General features: G+C 39.0%; 3 protein-coding genes across 6 annotated transcripts in view; 1 reads left to right on the top strand and 2 right to left on the bottom strand.

The window, feature by feature from the left end:
- Nucleotides 1-40: 40 nt before the first annotated feature.
- On the bottom strand, nt 41-5,670 carry LOC146474127 (MOB-like protein phocein). The gene is made up of 7 exons (XM_085117389.1): nt 5,592-5,670; nt 4,925-4,987; nt 4,238-4,381; nt 2,987-3,073; nt 2,134-2,213; nt 1,426-1,537; nt 41-545 (listed from the first exon to the last, which is right to left on the bottom strand). The coding sequence occupies exons 1-7, from the start codon at nt 5,652-5,654 to the stop codon at nt 390-392; spliced, it is 705 nt and encodes a 234-aa protein (XP_084973515.1). The 5' UTR covers nt 5,655-5,670; the 3' UTR covers nt 41-389.
- A 63-nt stretch (nt 5,671-5,733) lies between these two features.
- On the top strand, nt 5,734-16,722 carry LOC146474126 (succinyl-CoA:glutarate CoA-transferase-like). Of its 3 annotated transcripts, none has more exons than XM_085117404.1 (13): nt 5,734-5,854; nt 6,568-6,625; nt 7,254-7,327; nt 7,448-7,533; nt 8,054-8,104; nt 8,314-8,526; nt 9,259-9,402; nt 10,392-10,487; nt 11,187-11,258; nt 11,780-11,877; nt 13,381-13,483; nt 14,334-14,397; nt 16,402-16,722. In XM_085117404.1, the coding sequence occupies exons 1-13, from the start codon at nt 5,773-5,775 to the stop codon at nt 16,575-16,577; spliced, it is 1,317 nt and encodes a 438-aa protein (XP_084973530.1). In that variant the 5' UTR covers nt 5,734-5,772; the 3' UTR covers nt 16,578-16,722. The 3 variants fall into 3 exon arrangements, with proteins under 3 accessions (XP_084973530.1, XP_084973532.1, XP_084973531.1); XM_085117405.1 differs by having other exon boundaries at nt 5,743-5,858; nt 6,572-6,625; XM_085117406.1 differs by lacking the exons at nt 14,334-14,397; nt 16,402-16,722 and adding an exon at nt 13,665-13,949 and having other exon boundaries at nt 13,381-13,548.
- Nucleotides 16,723-17,320: 598 nt separating this feature from the next.
- LOC146474120 (ubiquitin carboxyl-terminal hydrolase 40-like) overlaps nt 17,321-19,424 on the bottom strand; it is a 60,676-nt gene continuing 58,572 nt past the window's right edge. For both annotated transcript variants that reach the window (XM_085117396.1, XM_085117397.1), the window contains exons 38-40: nt 18,885-18,968; nt 18,347-18,447; nt 17,321-17,759 (exon numbers count right to left, since the gene is read on the bottom strand). In XM_085117396.1, the coding sequence (XP_084973522.1) occupies nt 17,693-17,759; nt 18,347-18,447; nt 18,885-18,968 (252 nt within the window). In that variant the 3' untranslated portion in view covers nt 17,321-17,692. The remainder of the gene's footprint in view (nt 17,760-18,346; nt 18,448-18,884; nt 18,969-19,424) is intronic.

Genomic DNA, 19,424 nt, shown 5'->3' with positions numbered 1-19,424 from the left:
CTTATTTGTGAGGCCACAGTAAAAAAAAGAAAAGAAACCGTACAATTTTAATTCCTTGGTGTTTTAATAAGAGAGTTTTTTTTTTTTGCATTGTCTTTGCACCCTTTTAGCTCCAGGGTCTACGGCAAAAATTGTGGGCTCCGGGGATCCCCCTTTGAGACCCTGCTTGTTACATGTATATACAAGTTGCTAGAAAGTTGTTTAACACCCACACCTAGCAAGGAGACTAGTCAGAGACTGGTCTAAGTGGGCGACTACTCAGCATGTAGCATGGACAGCCACAATTTGTCATTCAAGTCTTCATGTGTTCAATTATTGGAATCCCAAACAAGTAATTTCAGCTTTCAGCCTTCTTCATATTGTCTATGTTTTGTTTTCCAACCAACACTTCATCCTTCACTGTCCATTGGTCTGTCATCTCTGGGTTCCTCAGGGGGTGGGGCTGGGTTCGAAGCATCCTCCATCGGCACAATAAGATTCTCTTTTGCCATCAAGTCGTACTTCAGCACATAGGTTGTGAACCTCTTACATAGAAGAGTTTCATTCTACAAGAGGAGAAGATTTTTCAAGTTTTTAGTTCTATTACCAGTAATTCACCACAAGTGTAGTCTAATACATTCACTGCAAACATAGCTTGCTAGTTCATTGAAAATGAGATTTCTCGGCCTGCTCTACAAAATCTGAGATTCAAGGGGTTAGCGTAACGTTTGTGGGATCCTGGATGTTTCAAGGTACCATTCATTATTTTTACAACACTTACAAGTAGTGAGCAAGCCTTAACACCAGAGAAAAAAATTTAAATGTACAAAATAATGCAATGGGAATGATATGAATGGAACAATAATTGAAGAGGTGCGTTGAAAATGACTCCAAATGACTCTTGATCTCACATTAAATTCTTCTCCTTTTGACAAGGAAACATAAGGTTATTTGAAAGGAGAATCTAGCAGTTGATCAAACATCACTTAGGGCTATTTTCTAGCCACCTCTTCAATTTATTGCATGTTAATTAATGGTGTGGGTGAATTGCAATTGTCACACATCCCTTCTTAAATGATTGGGCTGTATATTTCTGTTTGAGTTGGCCAAGTTTGATTGAGAAGTTTGTTGAGCTGTCAACTTCCATAATCAGTGAAGATCAGGGAGAGTGCGAGACTGCTAGGGGGGAGGGGTGGGTAGTGTGGGGTGAGGGAGCTGCCCTTTTGACCTCCACCCTCACTCCTTCAGTAGTTTTGACTCTCAATTGGTAACATGGGAGTGTGGATTTTTTCTGAAGGAATGGTTATAAGAAAGCTTTTATGAGCTTCACACAAGTGTTCCAAAGGATCCAATGTGGCAACAGAATAAATGTTCAATGGATCTGTTGGATGGCACTATAAAGCTGTAATTAACGCATAAAAGCTAAGGTTGACAGTCGGCTTTCACCTCGAATTCGTCATAAATGCTACGATGATGAAAATACGCATGTGAAAAGATCCTGTAGACCCGTCTGCAAACTGATCCTAGTTTGGCCACTGATGATTCTTTGATACTCACTCTAAAGAACAAAACATAATTGAATTCCAATGCATTTTCATAACACAGCTGCCTATCAACCAATTACTGAACCCAGAAGGCTATAAAACCAGCAATTTTCCTTCCAAACAGAAACTAGTTTAGTTTTAGTTTAATCAAGTCCTTTAAGTTACATTTGGTTTCATGTTTTGAGTCAGTAGATGAAACCTTTGAGTTCGACCATTCAAGTTTCTGTAGTAGCATAATGTTTATTATGTTTGCAAGGCAATTATCACTTTCAAGTCTGAGACCGTGGAAGGAATTCTGAAGTGCAGAATTTAGTATTTAAATAAAAGATTCTGACCAGCACTTTATTGCGGTGCTGTTTATTATGTTATAAATAGGCTTGATTTCTGCCACACAGGCTCATTTTTCAAACAGCAGCTGGTAAAAGAGCCTTTGTTATATAGTGTAGTTCTAAGTTCTGAACCAGTGAATTCAATCTTGGTATTATTTGACTGTTTTCCAAATTCTTTTAAAGACAAAACTAATTATGGAAATCCTGCTACATGTATATTTGAACCTTGGCACTGTAAGTCGGTAAGGTACTCAACAAAATTCAGGGATATCAGTACTCACCTGCTGGGAAAATACTTGTTGCTGTTCAGTAGCGACGCTGCCCCATCCAAAGTATGTCTTGTATAATCTATAGCTGGACACTGTGAAGGGCAAAATAAGGACCAATATTATACACTTAATGTATGGTCCCGAGGGAAACAGTTAGTTTTGTTTTCGCGAGAGTCCTGATGTTTCCCGAGACAAAGTCAAGGGAAACATCAGGACTCGAGGGAAAACAAAACTAACTAGTTTCACGAGGGACCATACATTAAGTGCTTTGTTATATATTATAATAAGTATTAGACTTTCCCTTCAACAATCACAGCAAAACAAACAAACAAACAAACAACTGAGAGGGAAACAACTGCGGAATTGTATCCCGGTCGGGATACATTTGTATTTGATCAGGGGCACGTGACCAAGAATCAACCAATCACAGTGCTCGTTTTGTTGAGTGAAAGTCTAGGTATATAACAACACTATTTGTTGCAATAGCCATTGGTATTACATGTAATACAAATTAGCTTTTCAACAACTACCAGTCAGGACAGGTGGTTACAATTGACCTTATTTCATTGTTCTGTTTTGTTCAAAGCTGTTCCACCATTTCAATAGTTTCCTTTCTTATACAAAAAATACTCTTAGTGCACCAAGAGGAAAATACATAATTATAACCAAAAGGAGAGCAAACTGCAGTATGGCACATATTTAGTGATTTTCCCAATAATTTGGACAGTTTCAGTTCACCAGTATAGTGATGTCTAACAAATCTGGGCAACTACCGTTAGTTTTCAAATGGTACAAACTTTCATAGTGATAGTAAAATAAACCGCACTGTCTTTTTAAGTATCGTTATTTAAAGTATTGTCCATACTTCTCTGGGGGTCTTGTGAGCTGCACACAGGAAGATCCACTGCTCAGTTGCTGTCATTTGTGTGCAGGTAGCAGGGGTGCAGTCAGCCTAAGGAAAAGTACATACCAAAGGTAAACAAACATGACTACATAAACCTAACAGACATTTTACAGCATCAAATACTACATCTTATTATTCCACTATTATGTCATTTCACCAAATAAGGTAAAGAGAACGCGCAAAATACAAGACTGTGATACACTGTCGTGTCCCGGTTTGACCGGTTTACAACAGAGTGAATACAGGCAACGACATTTCACTGACTGTCTGTGTTGTTTATGTCATTCGCATGTGTCATATACTGATAGATAGCTGGATGGACAGATAATGCCATAATACTCCGCAACTTGTATTTGGGAAATGTTTCCGGGCAGAATTTGGAAAGAAGCATGAAAAAAAACACACCTTGTTAGTTTTACTTAGGTTGATTTAGCTCCTTCTTCATAAAGTTTTCCCTTCATAGAATGATAAACAGTTCAGCACTTCTTTTAATTTGAGCCAAACACCCACCCTCCTTACCCCCCAGATTGTGGTACCCTACCTCCATACAGGTGTATATGAAATAATATGGGTATGTGCAACTGTGAAGGGTATGTTTTTCTAGGAGCTCAGCCTGGGTCAGGGTATAGAAACCAAAGACGTTTGTTCTAGAATAGGGTATCATTTACCGGAAAACAGACAGTATAAAAATTTAGTTGAGAATAAGAATTGAGTTTAACACGAGCTTGCTATAGGGTAGGGAAGTTTGTTGTCTAGTCCAGAGTAGGGTAGCAAAATGCAGATGAATGTGGTCTGGTATAGGGTAACTGATTCCCTGCACAAAAATTCTGGTCCCCCTCTCCTCCTCTCCCCAAGCACAATCTTCTTGATATTTTCTAGCATCATGATTTCCACAGGATTCGTTCTCTTTTGAGCTTTTAAACTTCCATGATTTTCCATGACCTTTTCCATGACTTATCCAAGTTTTCCATGACCTAAATTTGACCATTTTCTTGGAAATCATCTTCCACTTTGGGTATGTTTTTACTATTTTCTTTGCAAAAAAACCCAATTTATTTTGTACTTTTTAATAAACATCATTTCCCATGACTTTCCATGACCCACACCAAAATTTCATGACTTTCCAGGCCTAGAAAATGAAATTCTAAAATTCCATGACTTTCCAGGTTATCCTTGACCTATATGAACCCTGCTTCCACATTACATCTGTACCTGAAGTTTGATGGCCAGTCCATTAAGTTCCATACAAAATTGTCTAAGATGTTCATATTTCCACACTCCTTCATCCTGACCCTCTGGTGACTCTAAGATGGCATCAATGTTTGTGAAGTCTGCTCTGATCTGTTGCTGTATATACTGACAGAATAAACAAGAACTGTTTGCTACAACACTAAACACTTGTTTGTTGAGAGCTCACTTCATTGTAAAGGACTGGTCTGTACTGCACTTTGGCAGTGGCAGATCTGGAGGAGGGAGCCCCCTTATTCTTTTAGACTAAACCGAGGTCCATAGGGCCAAGGCGCTGAGATATGTTGGCTTCACAATATTGCAAAGAGAATCATTTCAAGCATTTGAGAGTGGACCCCCATTTACCTGAAGATCTGGATCAGCCACTGTTAGGAATTAATGATAATGATGACAATAAATTAGTGATATCTTTAATGATGATGATAATGGTGATGATGAGGATATCACAATGATGATGATGATGATGGTGATGGTATTCTAAATAGCCTGATGACAATCACTGGGTTAAGTACAAAATGAATAGACAACAATGGGTCCATCCAAGTTTTTCTTTGGCTGTTTCCCTAAATTTTTTGATAAGCTGATTATTTGCTACATTGCTGCAGCAACTTGTAACTCGCATATCATGTTGTTGCTGCATTAATAATGTACCTGTTGTACAGCTAGAGTACTGTCCATCTCTTCAAATGGTTCATCTGGCCAGCCATACATGTCCTGAATGCAAAAACACAAATTTTTCTGAATTAAACACATACACTACCTTGCTGATAGAAGAAGGCCCCAAATTGAAGGGAATAAGATAAAGAAGCAAATGAATGAATGAATGAATGAATGAATGAATGAATGAATCAATCAATCAATCAATCAATCAATCAATCAATAAATAAACAAATAAATAAATAAAAATGTAACAACTACGAAGAGAAAAGATATTGAATAACGACAATGGATGATTACGGAAAGACTCAATATACAAACAACCTCGACTACGTACAATTCAAAACAACAATTCACAGTTTTCAGCCTCAACAAATTGACATGATTGCCATTGAAGAACGGCTTTATTAAAGCGAATGACACTTCACACACGATTCATCATTTTTTGAGTAACAGATGTTGGCATTTCGTTGTCAAGTACTTAAAAAATAAATAGTCTAACGACTCTAACTGACTTAATTGGGAAAAATCAAGCGAGACAAAAGTCAAATCAACATGCTTCAACTCGGAAATATAACAACATGAATACCTTCAATTCTATGTGTATAAGAACATTAAACTTTCAAGCGTTTGGTCTATCACTGATAAAATAAGATCCTACCGCAGCCTTTGTGCCCGGCCTGTTTCTTCGTATGATAGTTGTTATCACGTCTGCCGCCGCCATCTTGGAATTTGAATTCTGGTTGCAACCGCAATCGTGGTCAGCAGATATAGAAAGAAACAGGTAGGTACCTCATGTTTGTGATGACTATAAGAGACCAAAATAACAGAAGCTCATCGACATGTCGACAATGAACAGTCGAAAATTGTTTCGTTTTGTTTTACCTTTTAATAGCTGTTGCTATAAAAAGATAACCTCAATGGGTAAGTCTTTTTTTCTGGTCAGTTGATTTGTTTTCCCCGAAGGTTCGTTAATTTAGCTCCTCCATATAATGTACGTTTCTATCAATGTTTTATAATGGGACCTTCCATGTATTATCCGACCCCCCACCCCCCTTACCCCCATGGAAGATCAGATTCCAACACCATGGTATTTTGCTGTCGGCACCTTTGAAAAATTTGCATCTTAGAGGTGCAAAATTTTGTCTGCTTTCCGACAGCCCCTATGACAGAAACCACCCACCACCCTCCACAAAGGGTGGGGGGACATCTCCTACGCAGCCGTTCTTAGTGTTGGGAGGAGCATTGCGTGACGATGCTAAGAATGGCTGCATAAGAGGCTTTGTGGGGGGGGGGGGGGGGGTCGGAAAATTTTTGGAATGTCTTAATAGGAGGAGAGGCCAGGCATTATAGGCAGGGCAGTTGAACCTACCTGAGATTTTCTGTTTGAAAGCCCCACTCCAGGGCATTTGCGAATGGTCAAAAGAGTCTCTAAATGTCATTGAAAATGTGCTAGTTAGTCCACTAAAATGGTCAAAGTCCCCATTGTCACTAAATTAAGTTTCCACCTTTTCACATGAGTTCTAATTAATCAGTAGCCTGCGAACAGCAGACGTATTTCTGGTCGTACGACCGGAAATACGTCTGCTGTTCGCAGGCTAATTAATCAGTAAATGCTCTGAATACTCTTACTACAGGTAGACGATCCTTGACAACCGGACCATTATCAGGAGTAAGGGTCCTGGACTTATCCAGGTATGCTACAGAAGCCCTCATTTTAATACCACTGATGTAATCAACAGAGCTACTTAATTCTGCTATACCTGTTATATACTTGAAAAAAGTACCTTCCCCAGTTAAGCGAGTAACTGCAGAATGTGCAGTTCCAAAAAATATCCATATTCTCCCTCCCCCCTCTACAGAACGTTTTTTGTCTTGTACCCCCACTCCTTCATACTTTGCTTCTAAAATTTTGGCTTTTAAGACCTCCCTCTCCCTGGGAATTTCCATTGACCTTCCATGGGGTGGGTATGGGTTTTTTTGTCTGGAACTGCACAATCACCCCGCCACTTTGAAGCTCTCCACCCAAAAATTGTGTTACTTGGCTATGCAGTGAAAAAGGCCACCCCTCCTCTTCTATTTCATGGGGTTTTACTAGGCCTCCACAAATTTGTCAGAGGGGAGGGGTGGTCTTTCCCACGGTAAAGCTGTGAAGCCAATATTTTTTGGAGAAGAGCTTCAGAGTGGAGGATTCTCTAGTTAAGCCATGGTGGAGCACCTCCCCACAGAAGCATTACACATTAGCGGGAAATGATAAATATTTATTAATATTAAGTCTGCTTTTCTGTTCTTGTTTAATTTTTTGTTTTTCCTTTTCTGACAGAATTCTTGCAGGACCATTTGCAACCATGCTTCTGGGAGATTTGGGAGCAGAAATAATTAAAGTTGAGAACCCAGGTAATCCTGTCTCTTGTGGAAACTTACTGTCAAATGTAAGTTACGACTGAAAAATGATGGTAATAGGCTGAAATCAGTTTTCAAAAATATGTAATTTTCTCTTTACTTTTTTTTAATTAGAGGGTGGAGATGACACTCGTTCATGGGCTCCCCCATGTTGTGGAGATGAAAGTACGTATTTTCTTTCTGTCAACAGAAACAAAAAGGTAATTGGAGGATATTTTACTTTCAGGAAGGTCCTGTCCCCCAGTGGGGGTTGGGGTGGGGGAGCACTGGGACTCTAAAACCCTTACCTCCATTTTGCAACCCTACTACTAGACTTAACACCAAAAATCCCTACCCCATCCCAGACTTGCTATTTTCCAGAAACTTGGTCACTTTCACAGTCCAGCCAAAACAGATTCGTCTGTGTACAACAACAAATAAAACAGGTTTTTTTTAGTTTCAATTCCCAGGAAACCTAGTGTAGACTACACTCTTTAAGCAATTGATCAGTTTTCTAAATAATGATACCCTATTCTTGACCAAAACCTAAAATCCAAACCCAAAATCAGATTTCTATACTCTATCCCAGGCTAAACTGCTTGAGAACCAAACCCTTCAGAGGCTCATACCAATATAGCTTATATATGGGAGTACCCCCACCCTCCCTCCTAGGTCCTGTCCCTCATCCCCACAGTTGTCTTGTGGCCTTAACTTCTCTTGGTAATTTTTTTACACTTTCAGAGTATTGCTATAAACATCAAAGATCCCAAGGGTGCAGAAATTGTTAGAAAGGTGAGTTTAGAAAGGTTGCAGGTATGCAGGTAAAATTCCCAATCTAATAGATGTTGTCACTAAAAGCAAATTAAGATTTCTTAAAAGAAGAACAAAATATATCTTTCCACAATAATCATTATAATTTGTTCCATAAATAAGATTATGTCACCCTTTTCAATGCAGGTCCCATATTAATTATTTATCGTTATTGTTTATTTAATTAACAGCTTGCCAAAAAAAGTGATGTTCTAGTGGCCAACTATCTACCAGGAAAACTGGACAAGCTGGGTTTAGGATATGACAGTCTAAAAGCATCTATGCCATCATTGATATATTGCTCCTTAACAGGATATGGCATTGGAGGACCTTATGATCAGAGACCTGGGTATGATGTCGTAGTATCAGGGGTTGGTGGATTGATGCATATCACAGGTCCTGAGGTAACTAATGTCTTTAATCAATCTTCTAATTATGTAATGTGTAATGTGACTTTCAGTTGTTAACTGTTCAGGGGCCCGTTTCTCGAAAGTAGGCTGTTAAACCTGTTTAGACCCTAAAATTGTTATTTTAATAAGCAACAGGTCAGTTCAAGTAACACAAGTTAAAATGTATTTCTAAATATTACTCCAGAGTTGACAAAATGCATTTCTAAGGATCTTATTTTAAAACTTTTCTGGGGTACATGCCTCCATGCGCCCCTAGAAGCTCAGTCCACTTCAGGCCACAAAGACCACTTCATTATGACATATAGGGATGTTAAATTGGTGAAAATGTGCTTACTGATATCTTCCCTGTGTTAAAACGTTATGATAGCCTTGCTGGCATCCCATCTATTGGAAAGTAGGTAATCCTTAAGATTCAATGGAGGGGTGGGGAGAGTAATACTGGTACTCATGTTCAGGAGGAGTCTTAAGGCTATTCCAAAGGTTTACAGGGCTACTTTTATCAGCCAATTTAAAGTTCATTTGTCAATTTAATAATTTACAAAAACGGAAATGAAATCTTAAAAAATCCGCACAAGTTATTGAGGAAAATAACTCTTTTAATTCACCACCAAAGTGTCATTATCTTCAAAAAACCTCAACTCCCCACTTACCTTTTCCTGGCAAACAGGTTCATCCGGAAGCTTCTTTTTACATCTCATTAGCAATTTTTGCCTTTTATTTTCTTAGGATGGAAGTCCATGTAAAGTTGGTGTTGCAGTAACAGACCTAACAACAGGATTATATGCACAGGGAGCCATATTGGCAGCATTGCTACAGAGACAGAAAACAGGGATGGGCCAGAAAATAGACTGCTCTTTACTGGCCTCACAGGTACTTGTCTCATATATTGTTTAACTACTGTACACAGTCATGATTGTTAAGAAGGATTTGAGACCTGAAAGTTTGCCGTTGTTGCTTACTTTTTGCGGTTCCACGTGGGATCTTATTCACTGTTAAAAGAAAAAAGAATCGAAGCTTGATCGCCATTTTGCATGCGTGATTTTTGCTCGAGTTTTTAATCAAATATTACAAAAGAGATGACATAAGCTTGCTGATTAAAGATTTTTTTCCGTTTTAAGCCAAGTCTTTTGTTTGTTTTGAAGCCTGTCCTAGCCTGCTGAAGTTGCCAAGGACTTTTTACCACTGCCAAACAATGATTCACCCTTGATTTTGAGAGGGAAAGGTTTTTTTTAGCCTGTGCACAGCCGCCCCCTCCCCTCAGGATTTTTCCTGAGGGGAGGAAGCGGCTGTGCACAGGCTAGTTTTTTTCAATGAAGAAATTTTTGGTTATATGTTTTAACCCTGGGAGTGTTTTAGTTGGTATAGTTAATTATCAGTATATAAAACTTAATTAACTGCTCAAATCGACTTTCCTCTAGAAGACCATTGCATTGTGTTGAATGTTATACAGGGTTGAAATTAAGGTTTAAATAATGATGATGGTGATGACGACAGCGGTGGTCAGTGATCACAGGCAATGGTGCTAAATAGTATTCATTTAAATGATCCTATTTCAAGTGAACCTTTTAATGAAAGGTATTTCAAACACAGATTCAAGAGTTAGAAAACTGCACCTTTTACAACATTTCGGAGCGGCATAGGAACGTACGCTCAGTAGCCTTCATTTGAACGGTCACACTTTAGGATATCATCCATGGACTCAAACGTTGCAACCTCCTTGTACAGCATGGTAAACAGCACCACAGGAAAGTACTGCTCAGTAGTTTTCATTTCGAATTGTCATCCATTAATATTTAAGTCAAATAGACTCAAAGAACCAAGATAGTGCGAGATTAAGCCCAAATGTTACCCTTTTCTAGGTAGCCATGCTATCTCACATTGCCACTAGTTATCTTAATGCTGGATTTGAGACAGGACGATATGGTACCGCACATCACAGTATTGTCCCATATCAGGTGAGTTACATCACACATAAGAGCTACGTAAGACATCAAGTACGCTAGGAAATGTTAGAGCATGTGGAATTCAAAGGAAGTATAGTGGAACCCCGCCTTACGACCACTTTTTTGTGCCCCAAACGAATTGAACATTCAGTCATTTCCTTAGTTTTACAACCTCGTTAATCCGGCTACTCCGTTGTTTTGACCACATTTTCACGGCCCGAAGGTGGTCGTATTAACGGGGTTCCACCGTAGTAAATAATGTTTACTGATGCCGCGTAGTTGCATCCTGAAGCCAACCTAAAAATGCTCTCCATAGTTTTCCAGTTTCCAGTTTCAGTAATGTTACCCGTTTAGGCTTGACCCATTACAAAGTTAGGCGTATGCAGAGCGCGGTTCTAATTTATGCTTATAGCGTGGGATTAAAAGAATACCAAAGCTTCTGATTCGTGGTGTTATTTTAAAGCATTTCTACTGATATTTACAGTTTGATGCTGGGTCGCAGTATGAAAGGAGCCTGTGATTTCTAAAGGCATCCACGTCGTTAAGCCGTATAAAACCGAATTCTAATTCTGAGATTGAAATTTGTCCTGGTCTATCCTAATCCTGCTTTAAACAACCGGGCCTGATCCACGATGTGGTCTCTGCCTGCGACTGTGTTTGTAAATTTCTATGATGTATTTTACCATTACGCCTCTGTTGTTTATTTTACAGGCTTTTAAAACTCGGGATGGATACTTCTTGGTTGGTGCTGGAAACGACGGCTTTTTTAGAAAGCTTTGCAATGTAAGCTGAACCTCCTGTTTGATTATAGATACGATGTTGTAATCGCAAACTGTCCTGTTCTTTGGGCTTTGGGCTATTCCTTCGTAGGCAAATGGAGTGTTACCTGACTTTTAGGCGTCCAATTTACGGTATTCGACAGGAATTCCGCGGCCTTTTATTACATCCGTTTTGAAATCACTGGTGATCCTTGCAATTTGATTGGCTATCAACAGTGCGATTTATTCACGAATCACACTATTTTTTGCTCCACTTAAAAAGAGGGTTTCCTGGAGTTGATAAATAAATATTAATATTGACAAAAAACAAAAACAAAACAAAACTGTGTGATTTCAAAATGGGTGTAATAAAGTAGTAATTGAACATACTTCGTGTCGTGCAATTTTGGTCTGAAATCATACTTGTGATTTCAAATCGAACTCGCGCTGAAATCACGCTTATGATTTCAGACCAAACTGCACTCCAATCAGTTCAATTACCATTATTTATCATGGAATAAGCGAGTGATTAGGTTCTTTGTTTAGTTATTAGGTTTGGATGATTTAGCCGATGATCCTTTGTACAGCACAAATGCTGCTCGTGTTGAAAATCGCTCACAGCTGCTGGCTATTCTAGAGAAAAGGTTAGCTGTTTTTACAGAGAATAAAGAGATGTGAGTTAAGGTTACCCGATACCTTCAGAGGTGTCTCGCGTTTAAGCGATGTAGCGCGTCCAGTTTAAACTGTAGATACCTAAACCCCTATATTAAATTAAAGCTCATAGAGTTGGCTATCAAACTATACCAAGAGTTTTGAAATAAAATGAATTGTCAAATTTTTCACGACCTCTAATTGCGAACGTCCGAATCATCTTTTTAAAACTACAAGTCAAAGTAAATTTTGTTTTTTGCTAATTTAATTTGCTCCTCAGTTTCCGGACTCAAAGCGCTAAAAAAACGTGTCGGCGTTTTGCCATATTCAATCGCAGTGAAAAGTTATAGAGCATTTTCGAAGTAGGATGAAAAAAATGTGGAGTAATCGTACAAAAATCGCTCTCGGAGAAAAAATATTTCGAAAGAAAAAATTCGCAGACACCTTTTTGTTGTTTATATGTTAAACTAGCTACTGTCCAAATTTGAAGGCAAACGAACAAATTCCTTTTGAGTTTTAGCTCTTTGAAGTGGCTCCTCCAAGTGAAAAAAAATTATTCGAGAAAACAGCGCTAAAAATTCGGCAATTCATTTTTTTTTTAAATTCTTGGTTTAGTTGGATAGCCAGTTCTATAAGCTTAAATTTGATATAAGGGTTCAGGTATCTACAGTTTAAACCGGACGCGCTACATCGCTTAGTGGCGAGACAACTCTGAAGACACCTCTGAAGGTACCGGGTAACCTTAATTAAGACGAGCTAAGAACGGACTCTTGGGGCATTTGCGCATTAAATTGTCACATTTCGCATGTGTACCCAGTTTCAAATTTTAAAAGAAGTCAGCTGTTTCTGTTCAGTCGCTACTGGGCGTATTTTTCTGCTAGAGACCGGGTGATTGAAGGAGGTCGAATGGCAAAAATTCCGTAAAATTCGAGATGGTGTGATTGATAACTGCTGTAAACGGTGCCTACTTTTGTTACTGCGCGTACGTTCTGCGCATCTCGAGATACTCGGGTTTCCTATGGGTGGTGCCTACTAATACAGGAATATTTTTGCGCGGTTTAAAACTATGGAGAAAATGTAGTGACTTAACAGGTGCTTTTGGTATTCAATAAGAAAAATTGGGGGTAACCTGCCTTTTTTAGAGATAATAAAGCTTCCATTTTGGAAAAATGCATTATTATTTTATATATATTTTTTAATCCTTTACTGTAAATATAACGTAATTCAACCCTTGGGTTGCAAAGTTGTATCTAATAAACTATCTATCTAAACTATCTATCTTATAGTATTTTGTATTTTACAGCTTTTTAGAGTTATTGTTGCTTAATTATCTCTAAAAAATGCGTGGTAACCCCCAATTTTCTTTCTGGATTCCAATAGCCCTTTAGTGTTAAGATCTGCTTTTTCCGCATAGTCATAAACTACGCAGAAATACTTCTGTATTAGTAGGCACCGTCCTTAACATTCCAATTGATTTCTCTTTCTCCAATCCATAGTTTTCAAGAAAGAACTACAAAGGAGTGGACCGAGTTATTTGATGGATCCGGCATTCCTTACGGACCTATTAATAATATAAAACAGGTTTTTGAAGACCCACAGGTAAGCCAGTCGGCACTAAGGAAAGACAGAGTGTGGTGTGTAAGCGAGTCTTACTGGTTTGACTAGTCTCCTTCGCAGCCGCTCGGGCCGGAGTCACGCAACGAGTGGGGACGAGGAGCGTTGCGTGACTCCGGCCTGAGCGGCTGCGAAGGAGACTATGGTTTGACCTGATGGTGAATAGTTTGAATCTAAGTTCGAATCCTAGCCACTCTGCTAGATGACCGCTGACAAAAAAATGTACTTAGCGATCACGTGGGACATTGATATGATGTCGTGATCAGTGATGTTGAGAGAACGTATATGTTACAGATACTTTTTAAAATTAATGTTCGGTTTTATCAACAGAGTAGATTAAAGGGACAGTATCACGCTATTTTTAGTAACACATCGAAATTCGGAAAGACGCTATTCGGTTGATAGCAGCTAAGATATAATGACAAAATTCCATTAAAAGACTATCAGAATGCAAAGAAACTATCCAAGGATATTTTCGCCGGCAGATGACCAAGATAAAGAGGGGTTCAACTTTGAAAACGTCTGGCAGACGTTTTCAACTTTCGCTGTTGTAACGCACTAAAAATCGCCGGTTGTACTATATTTTGGTTCAAACTTTCGTCTTAGAATCACTATTAATATTTCTTTAAATTAGCGATTGAGAAATTAATTAACACATTGTTCAAAGTTTAAATTTAGTGAATTTTGGCCAAAAATCATGATATCTCCCATCGATCTCCCATGATACTGCCCTTTAAGGTAATTTGGCCACCATAATAAGATTTGAGAGCTGACGTTTCGAGCGTTAGCCGAAAAATGCTAAAACGTTGTTGAACATTCATTCTTCATTTCACAGGTTAAGTACAAAGGCATGGTTCAAGAAATGGATCACCCCACAGCGGGCAGGATACGAATGCCAGGTAAGCCCTGTGATCAAATTAAAATCTCAAAGTAAAATGCAACATCTCGTTCGCTAACCCTCAAGGCCAAAAACGTTGTCGAAGTACCCAGCTTGATGTCGGCATTCGGACAGGAAACAAACTCCAGCTTCCAGCAATGTTTTTGATAATTGATTTTCTGGTCTTATGGACTCTGGAATTTTCGTAAATAAATGGCCTTATCCCCACATATTTTGTGGAGGAGTCCGCGCCAAGCTCCCTTGAGAATTAGCCCAGTGTCGGTTTTCTAGCAATGTCACAAGCTGTGAATGAACTTAGAGTTTTTACCTACCATGTGTGAACAGGCATGTTAGTAAGAAAAAGCGCGCAAGAAAGTCGGTGAATGGAAACGACCTGTTCGGGTAGGGAGGAGGCGACTGACCCAGACAGGGTGCCCTGTTCCCCACCGAGTGGTCTGTTCACAGGTAAATCCTCCCGAAAACTCGGGACATGGAGAGATGGTAGGTCCCTTTGGCTGAGGCTCGGAGGGCTCTGGGACGAGAATGGAAAACGACCCTGTCATTTTCTGAACGCTAATAAATGGTCTCCAATCCACTTGGACGATGTTGTGCCACATACGGGCATTTAACAAATATTGTGTATCATAAAAAACTGGATCATTGTACAATGAAATTCCAGGAATTTGATTGGCTTAGCGGCCATGGTATATGAGATTATGCCATGCCCGAGAAACAGGTTGTTTACCATTTCGAAAAAAAATCCGGAAATTTCGGTTGCGATGTAAATGGAAAGACTAATTTGGTCTTCCCAAATGGAGAATTTCCGGGGAAAACGGGATTTCTTGAAAAGTAGACCAAAATTCCCAGACGGAATTTCCGAACGGAAATTGTGCGTTCTATTCGCTCTTTCTGGCCATTTCCAGGCCTTTCGGTTTGGATCGCGTGGCTACACAGCTCGCTTTCCCGCTCAAATAACAAACATGGCTGCTTCGCAAGATTCACAAATGTTTCATTGTGGAGTTTGTGGCTTGCTTGCTTGGGCAATGTCGTTGCTGGTGAGTCAGAAGTGTACCTCTATTGGTTCGGCGTCCCAGGTTGCGAGTAAAATGAGTTTATTACAACAGTTTCGTACAACAGAACGATTTCGTCCGCCATATTGAATCGCATCACGGCTACTAGTTCCAGGCTTTACTCTGCAAAATCCAGCCACGGTAAATGGAACAGCAAATCCCCGTATGGAAATTCCCATTCGGGTTTTGACGCTTTCCATTTACCACACCTGTTGACCAACCGGGTTTTCTGATAGGCCTTATCACGGTTTTCGACGCCATTTTGACGGGTAGGCAAACAGGCTTGAAATAACAGTGTTTGTATGGAAATCCGATGTCAAATAATTTTCATAAAACATCGCTTCTGAAAAATTCATGAATTGGAAACTTTTGGCACTAGGGAAAGGATTTTAGGAACAAAATTAGAGGGATGTAGCTGTGACAGAAAGCGTCCAGTCGTGTTTTGAACTTTCCATACATTTCCCTGTATTTTTTCCCGCGAACTATTTTTAGTAGCAGCTCACGGCTGGTTCGCTATACAGACAAATGTATGGAAAGTTCAAAACACGACTGGACGCTTTCTGTCACAGCCACATCCCTCTAATTTTGTTCTTAAAATCCTTTTTCTAGTGCCAAAAGTTTCCAATTCATGAATTTTTCAGAAGCGATGTTTTATGAAAATTATTTGACATCGGATTTTCATACAAACACTGTTATTTCAAGCCTGTTTGCCTACCTGTCAAAATGGCGTCGAAAACCGTGATAAGGCCTATTAAATGGTAAACAACCATAGCGACCATTAAATTGTCTTATTGTTGTTCTTGCAAAGCGAAATCAGCAAGATCTAGCAATATTATTTTCTTGATTGTTTAAATAAAATAATTGGCTCATTCCACTCACGTTTGTTGGATATGAGATGATAGATAGCGAACGAGGCGCGTAGCTCGTGGAATAATCGTTAATTCGTTATGTTTCAGGGCCTGCTGTGGAGTACAATGGGCAAACCTGTCAGGGAGTCCCCACGCCACCACCCATATTAGGCGAACACACGGCTGAAGTGTTAACAGGTTTCCTAGGTTATAACGACATGGACATTTTACAACTAGAGAATGATGGGATTGTAAAATGTTACTTTGAAAATCCATTTCAATAAACCACAATGTAAAATTTGTATAGGTAAATTTAGCTTGCAATATAAAGGCGGAATAGAAGTTTTTATAAATACGATACAACCTTGGTGAAAACGGGAGTTTTTCGACTACTTTTTACAACTTGACATCGGTTCTACAGTTCACAAAATAGTTTCAAGCGTTAGTGTCCTTCAGAATGGTAACAGTTGCCTTAACAACTCACATATGGGGGCTTATTTTCAGTTGAAGGACTCAAGTTCCGATATAAAAGGGCAAGCCCCTCCTTCATTTCACACCTTTTCGGGCGTGAGATGCAAATTTAGACGCTGTTCAGTCCTGGCAAGTTGTGGACTCAAGCGTCCTCCGAAAAATATGCCTCAAAATTTTATAATATCACCACAACAATATGAGATATCAAGTTCTAATTTGTTTAACAAGGGTTATTACGAAAACTACGCCAATTTTATCGGTAAGGGCTGTATAAAAAGACACACGTTGTTTGCCAGTTGTTTACACTCTGATGGTTGATTGACAACTGAAGGTGAGAATGGCCTGGCCAGACTCCCGTTTATACGGGAACTTCCTGTTTAAGAATCCACCTACCCTTATGAATTCCACTGATGACGCATGCGTTGTTCGTCCCTACTTAGTATCAGCAGTTATTTTATCTTTCTTTGAAATATTTCAGAGGGTTCACTGATACTAAAAAATGGCTGTAATAGTCCTTATAATCTTAATTTTAAAAATGGTAATAAAACCACTCATCTCTTTGTACGAATTCTCCTTTTATTTGCTAGCTGTGCTAAACTTAATTACTATATTACATTCGCACCTCACAGGCGCTCAAATTCGTTAAGAAATTTGATAATATTGACCGCATACAGTCCTTAAAAATTGATTTAAAAGTTGATTTCTTATCATTACTACAATATTTATGGCGAGACTGAGACGAGGAAATAAATTTCTGTTACACTGTTTGCGGTCAGTCAGTTTTGTGCCAAAAGGACGGGGTGGGCCATGTGTTTTTCATCCACCACATTTGCAAATGCTCCGGCCCACCCCACCCTATACTTTTTGACCAGTCCCTTGACGTTGACTATAAATTAGAAAACTGCACCGTTCTTTTAGTAAATAACTGCTATCTAAAGTCGTCCACGTGAATTGTAAGTGGGACTTCAGGTCTTCTTGCTCGCTTTTCTTTTCTCCTGCAAAAACAATCAATCAATCAAACCAACCAACCAATCAATCAATCAACAAAATTGTAAAGACAGGCTAAGGACAGCCCATTGCTCAAACCATTCACAGTATTCCTGTTCTTGGAAACGAATGTTTGATTTTGTCGACTGAGTTGATAAAGTAATTCAAAAACTCATTAATAATTCATAAGCCCATTGACCTATCAAATGGTCGATAAAACATCACGTGCAGTGGTTTTAAAACCCGATAAAAACACCTCCTTATTAGTGTGCGATCTTTAATGTTTTTCTCGTATCCTAATTTCCAACGTTCACAAAAGCATCATTGTTATGAACTCTATTGACACACGCTTTTCCAGGAATGTTTTGGAAGCCGTTCAAAAAACTCGCAGCACGTGTTTATCGGAATTTAAAACCACTGGGCTGCGCCTAGTGGTTTTAAATCCTGATAAAACACTGCTGCTCGTGTTTTAGAAACATAAGTTAACTCAGTTGATAAAAACAAACATTAGTTTTCACTCCCTCATCGACGCAGTACCATAGTTTTTTTACTAACCATCCCCTTTTTCATGGAAGACAAACAAGTTTCGATTTACCTTCTTTTCTTCTCCTCCTCTTCCTGTCGAAGTTTTTCCTTCCCTTCATCATCAGCTGCTGTGCTAAAATCGTCTTTGTCGTCCTGATCCAAAGCGCAATCCTTCAAAATAAAAAAAGGCAACAAAACAAACAACAATCACCAAATTGCTCAACATAACGTCGTTAACAAATAAAGAGTCAATAGAGAGATTTACAATCTCGTTTCCGGTATAATAGAATAGGAGAACGGAAAATGTGAGAAATTGTAGCGTTTTACTCTTACAACGCCAAGAAACGTTTTCATTTTAAACAATCTGCTCACTCATTTTTTTTTAACTTTTGTTTCTCCTCAACACCTGCCTATTACCCATTCTGACTCCAAAGGTCCGTTCTCCTTTTAAATATCAAAACTGAAGAAAATGAGCGTCGACGGTCCACAGAATTAGAAGCCCCCCGAAACGGGTCGCGCGCTGCGCGCTGTGCCTCCCCGCTCGCGCCTTCACCGCACCCTCTGGCATCTTGTTAATATAAACTTTACGAGGAAATACATTTCATTACCTTCACACCAATGACGTCTCCATCCTGAAGGTGAAACGGAGATTGCCTTAAGTTGATTTTCTTTTTCTTGCCTTTGTGTTTTCCCTGGTAGAACAGACATTCAAAGAGATCGTCATTAATTTTCTTTACCAGGTACGTTTGAACGTTATTTTACAAAAATTTTCTTTTTTGATCGACATAAACAACACACCGCCGCGTATGCTCAATCTTTCTTTTTTATTAGCTTTGCCAAGGTCACTACAGTGCAATAAATACATAATAAATAAGAAAAGAAAAAGAAAAATGACAGATACAGGCAGGGACGTCAAAAACACATAAAATAAGATAAGATTTTATGAATTAAGGACGGTGCCTACTAATACCGAAGTATTTTTGCGCGGTTTATGACTATGCGGGAAAAGCAGATTTTAGCAAGGAGTATTGGAATCCAAAAAGAAAATCGGGGTAACCACCCATTTTTATAGATCTAAAAAACACTAAAATACAAAGCAATGTATGGCGTTCTTTGTCCGAATTGAAGCTTTATTATCTCTGAAAAAT

The sequence above is a fragment of the Pavona decussata genome, unplaced genomic scaffold, assembly GCF_977016875.1.
Source record: "Pavona decussata unplaced genomic scaffold, jaPavDecu1.1 SCAFFOLD_91, whole genome shotgun sequence".
NCBI lineage: Eukaryota > Metazoa > Cnidaria > Anthozoa > Scleractinia > Agariciidae > Pavona > Pavona decussata.
This window is presented reverse-complemented; position numbering and strand designations above follow the sequence as displayed.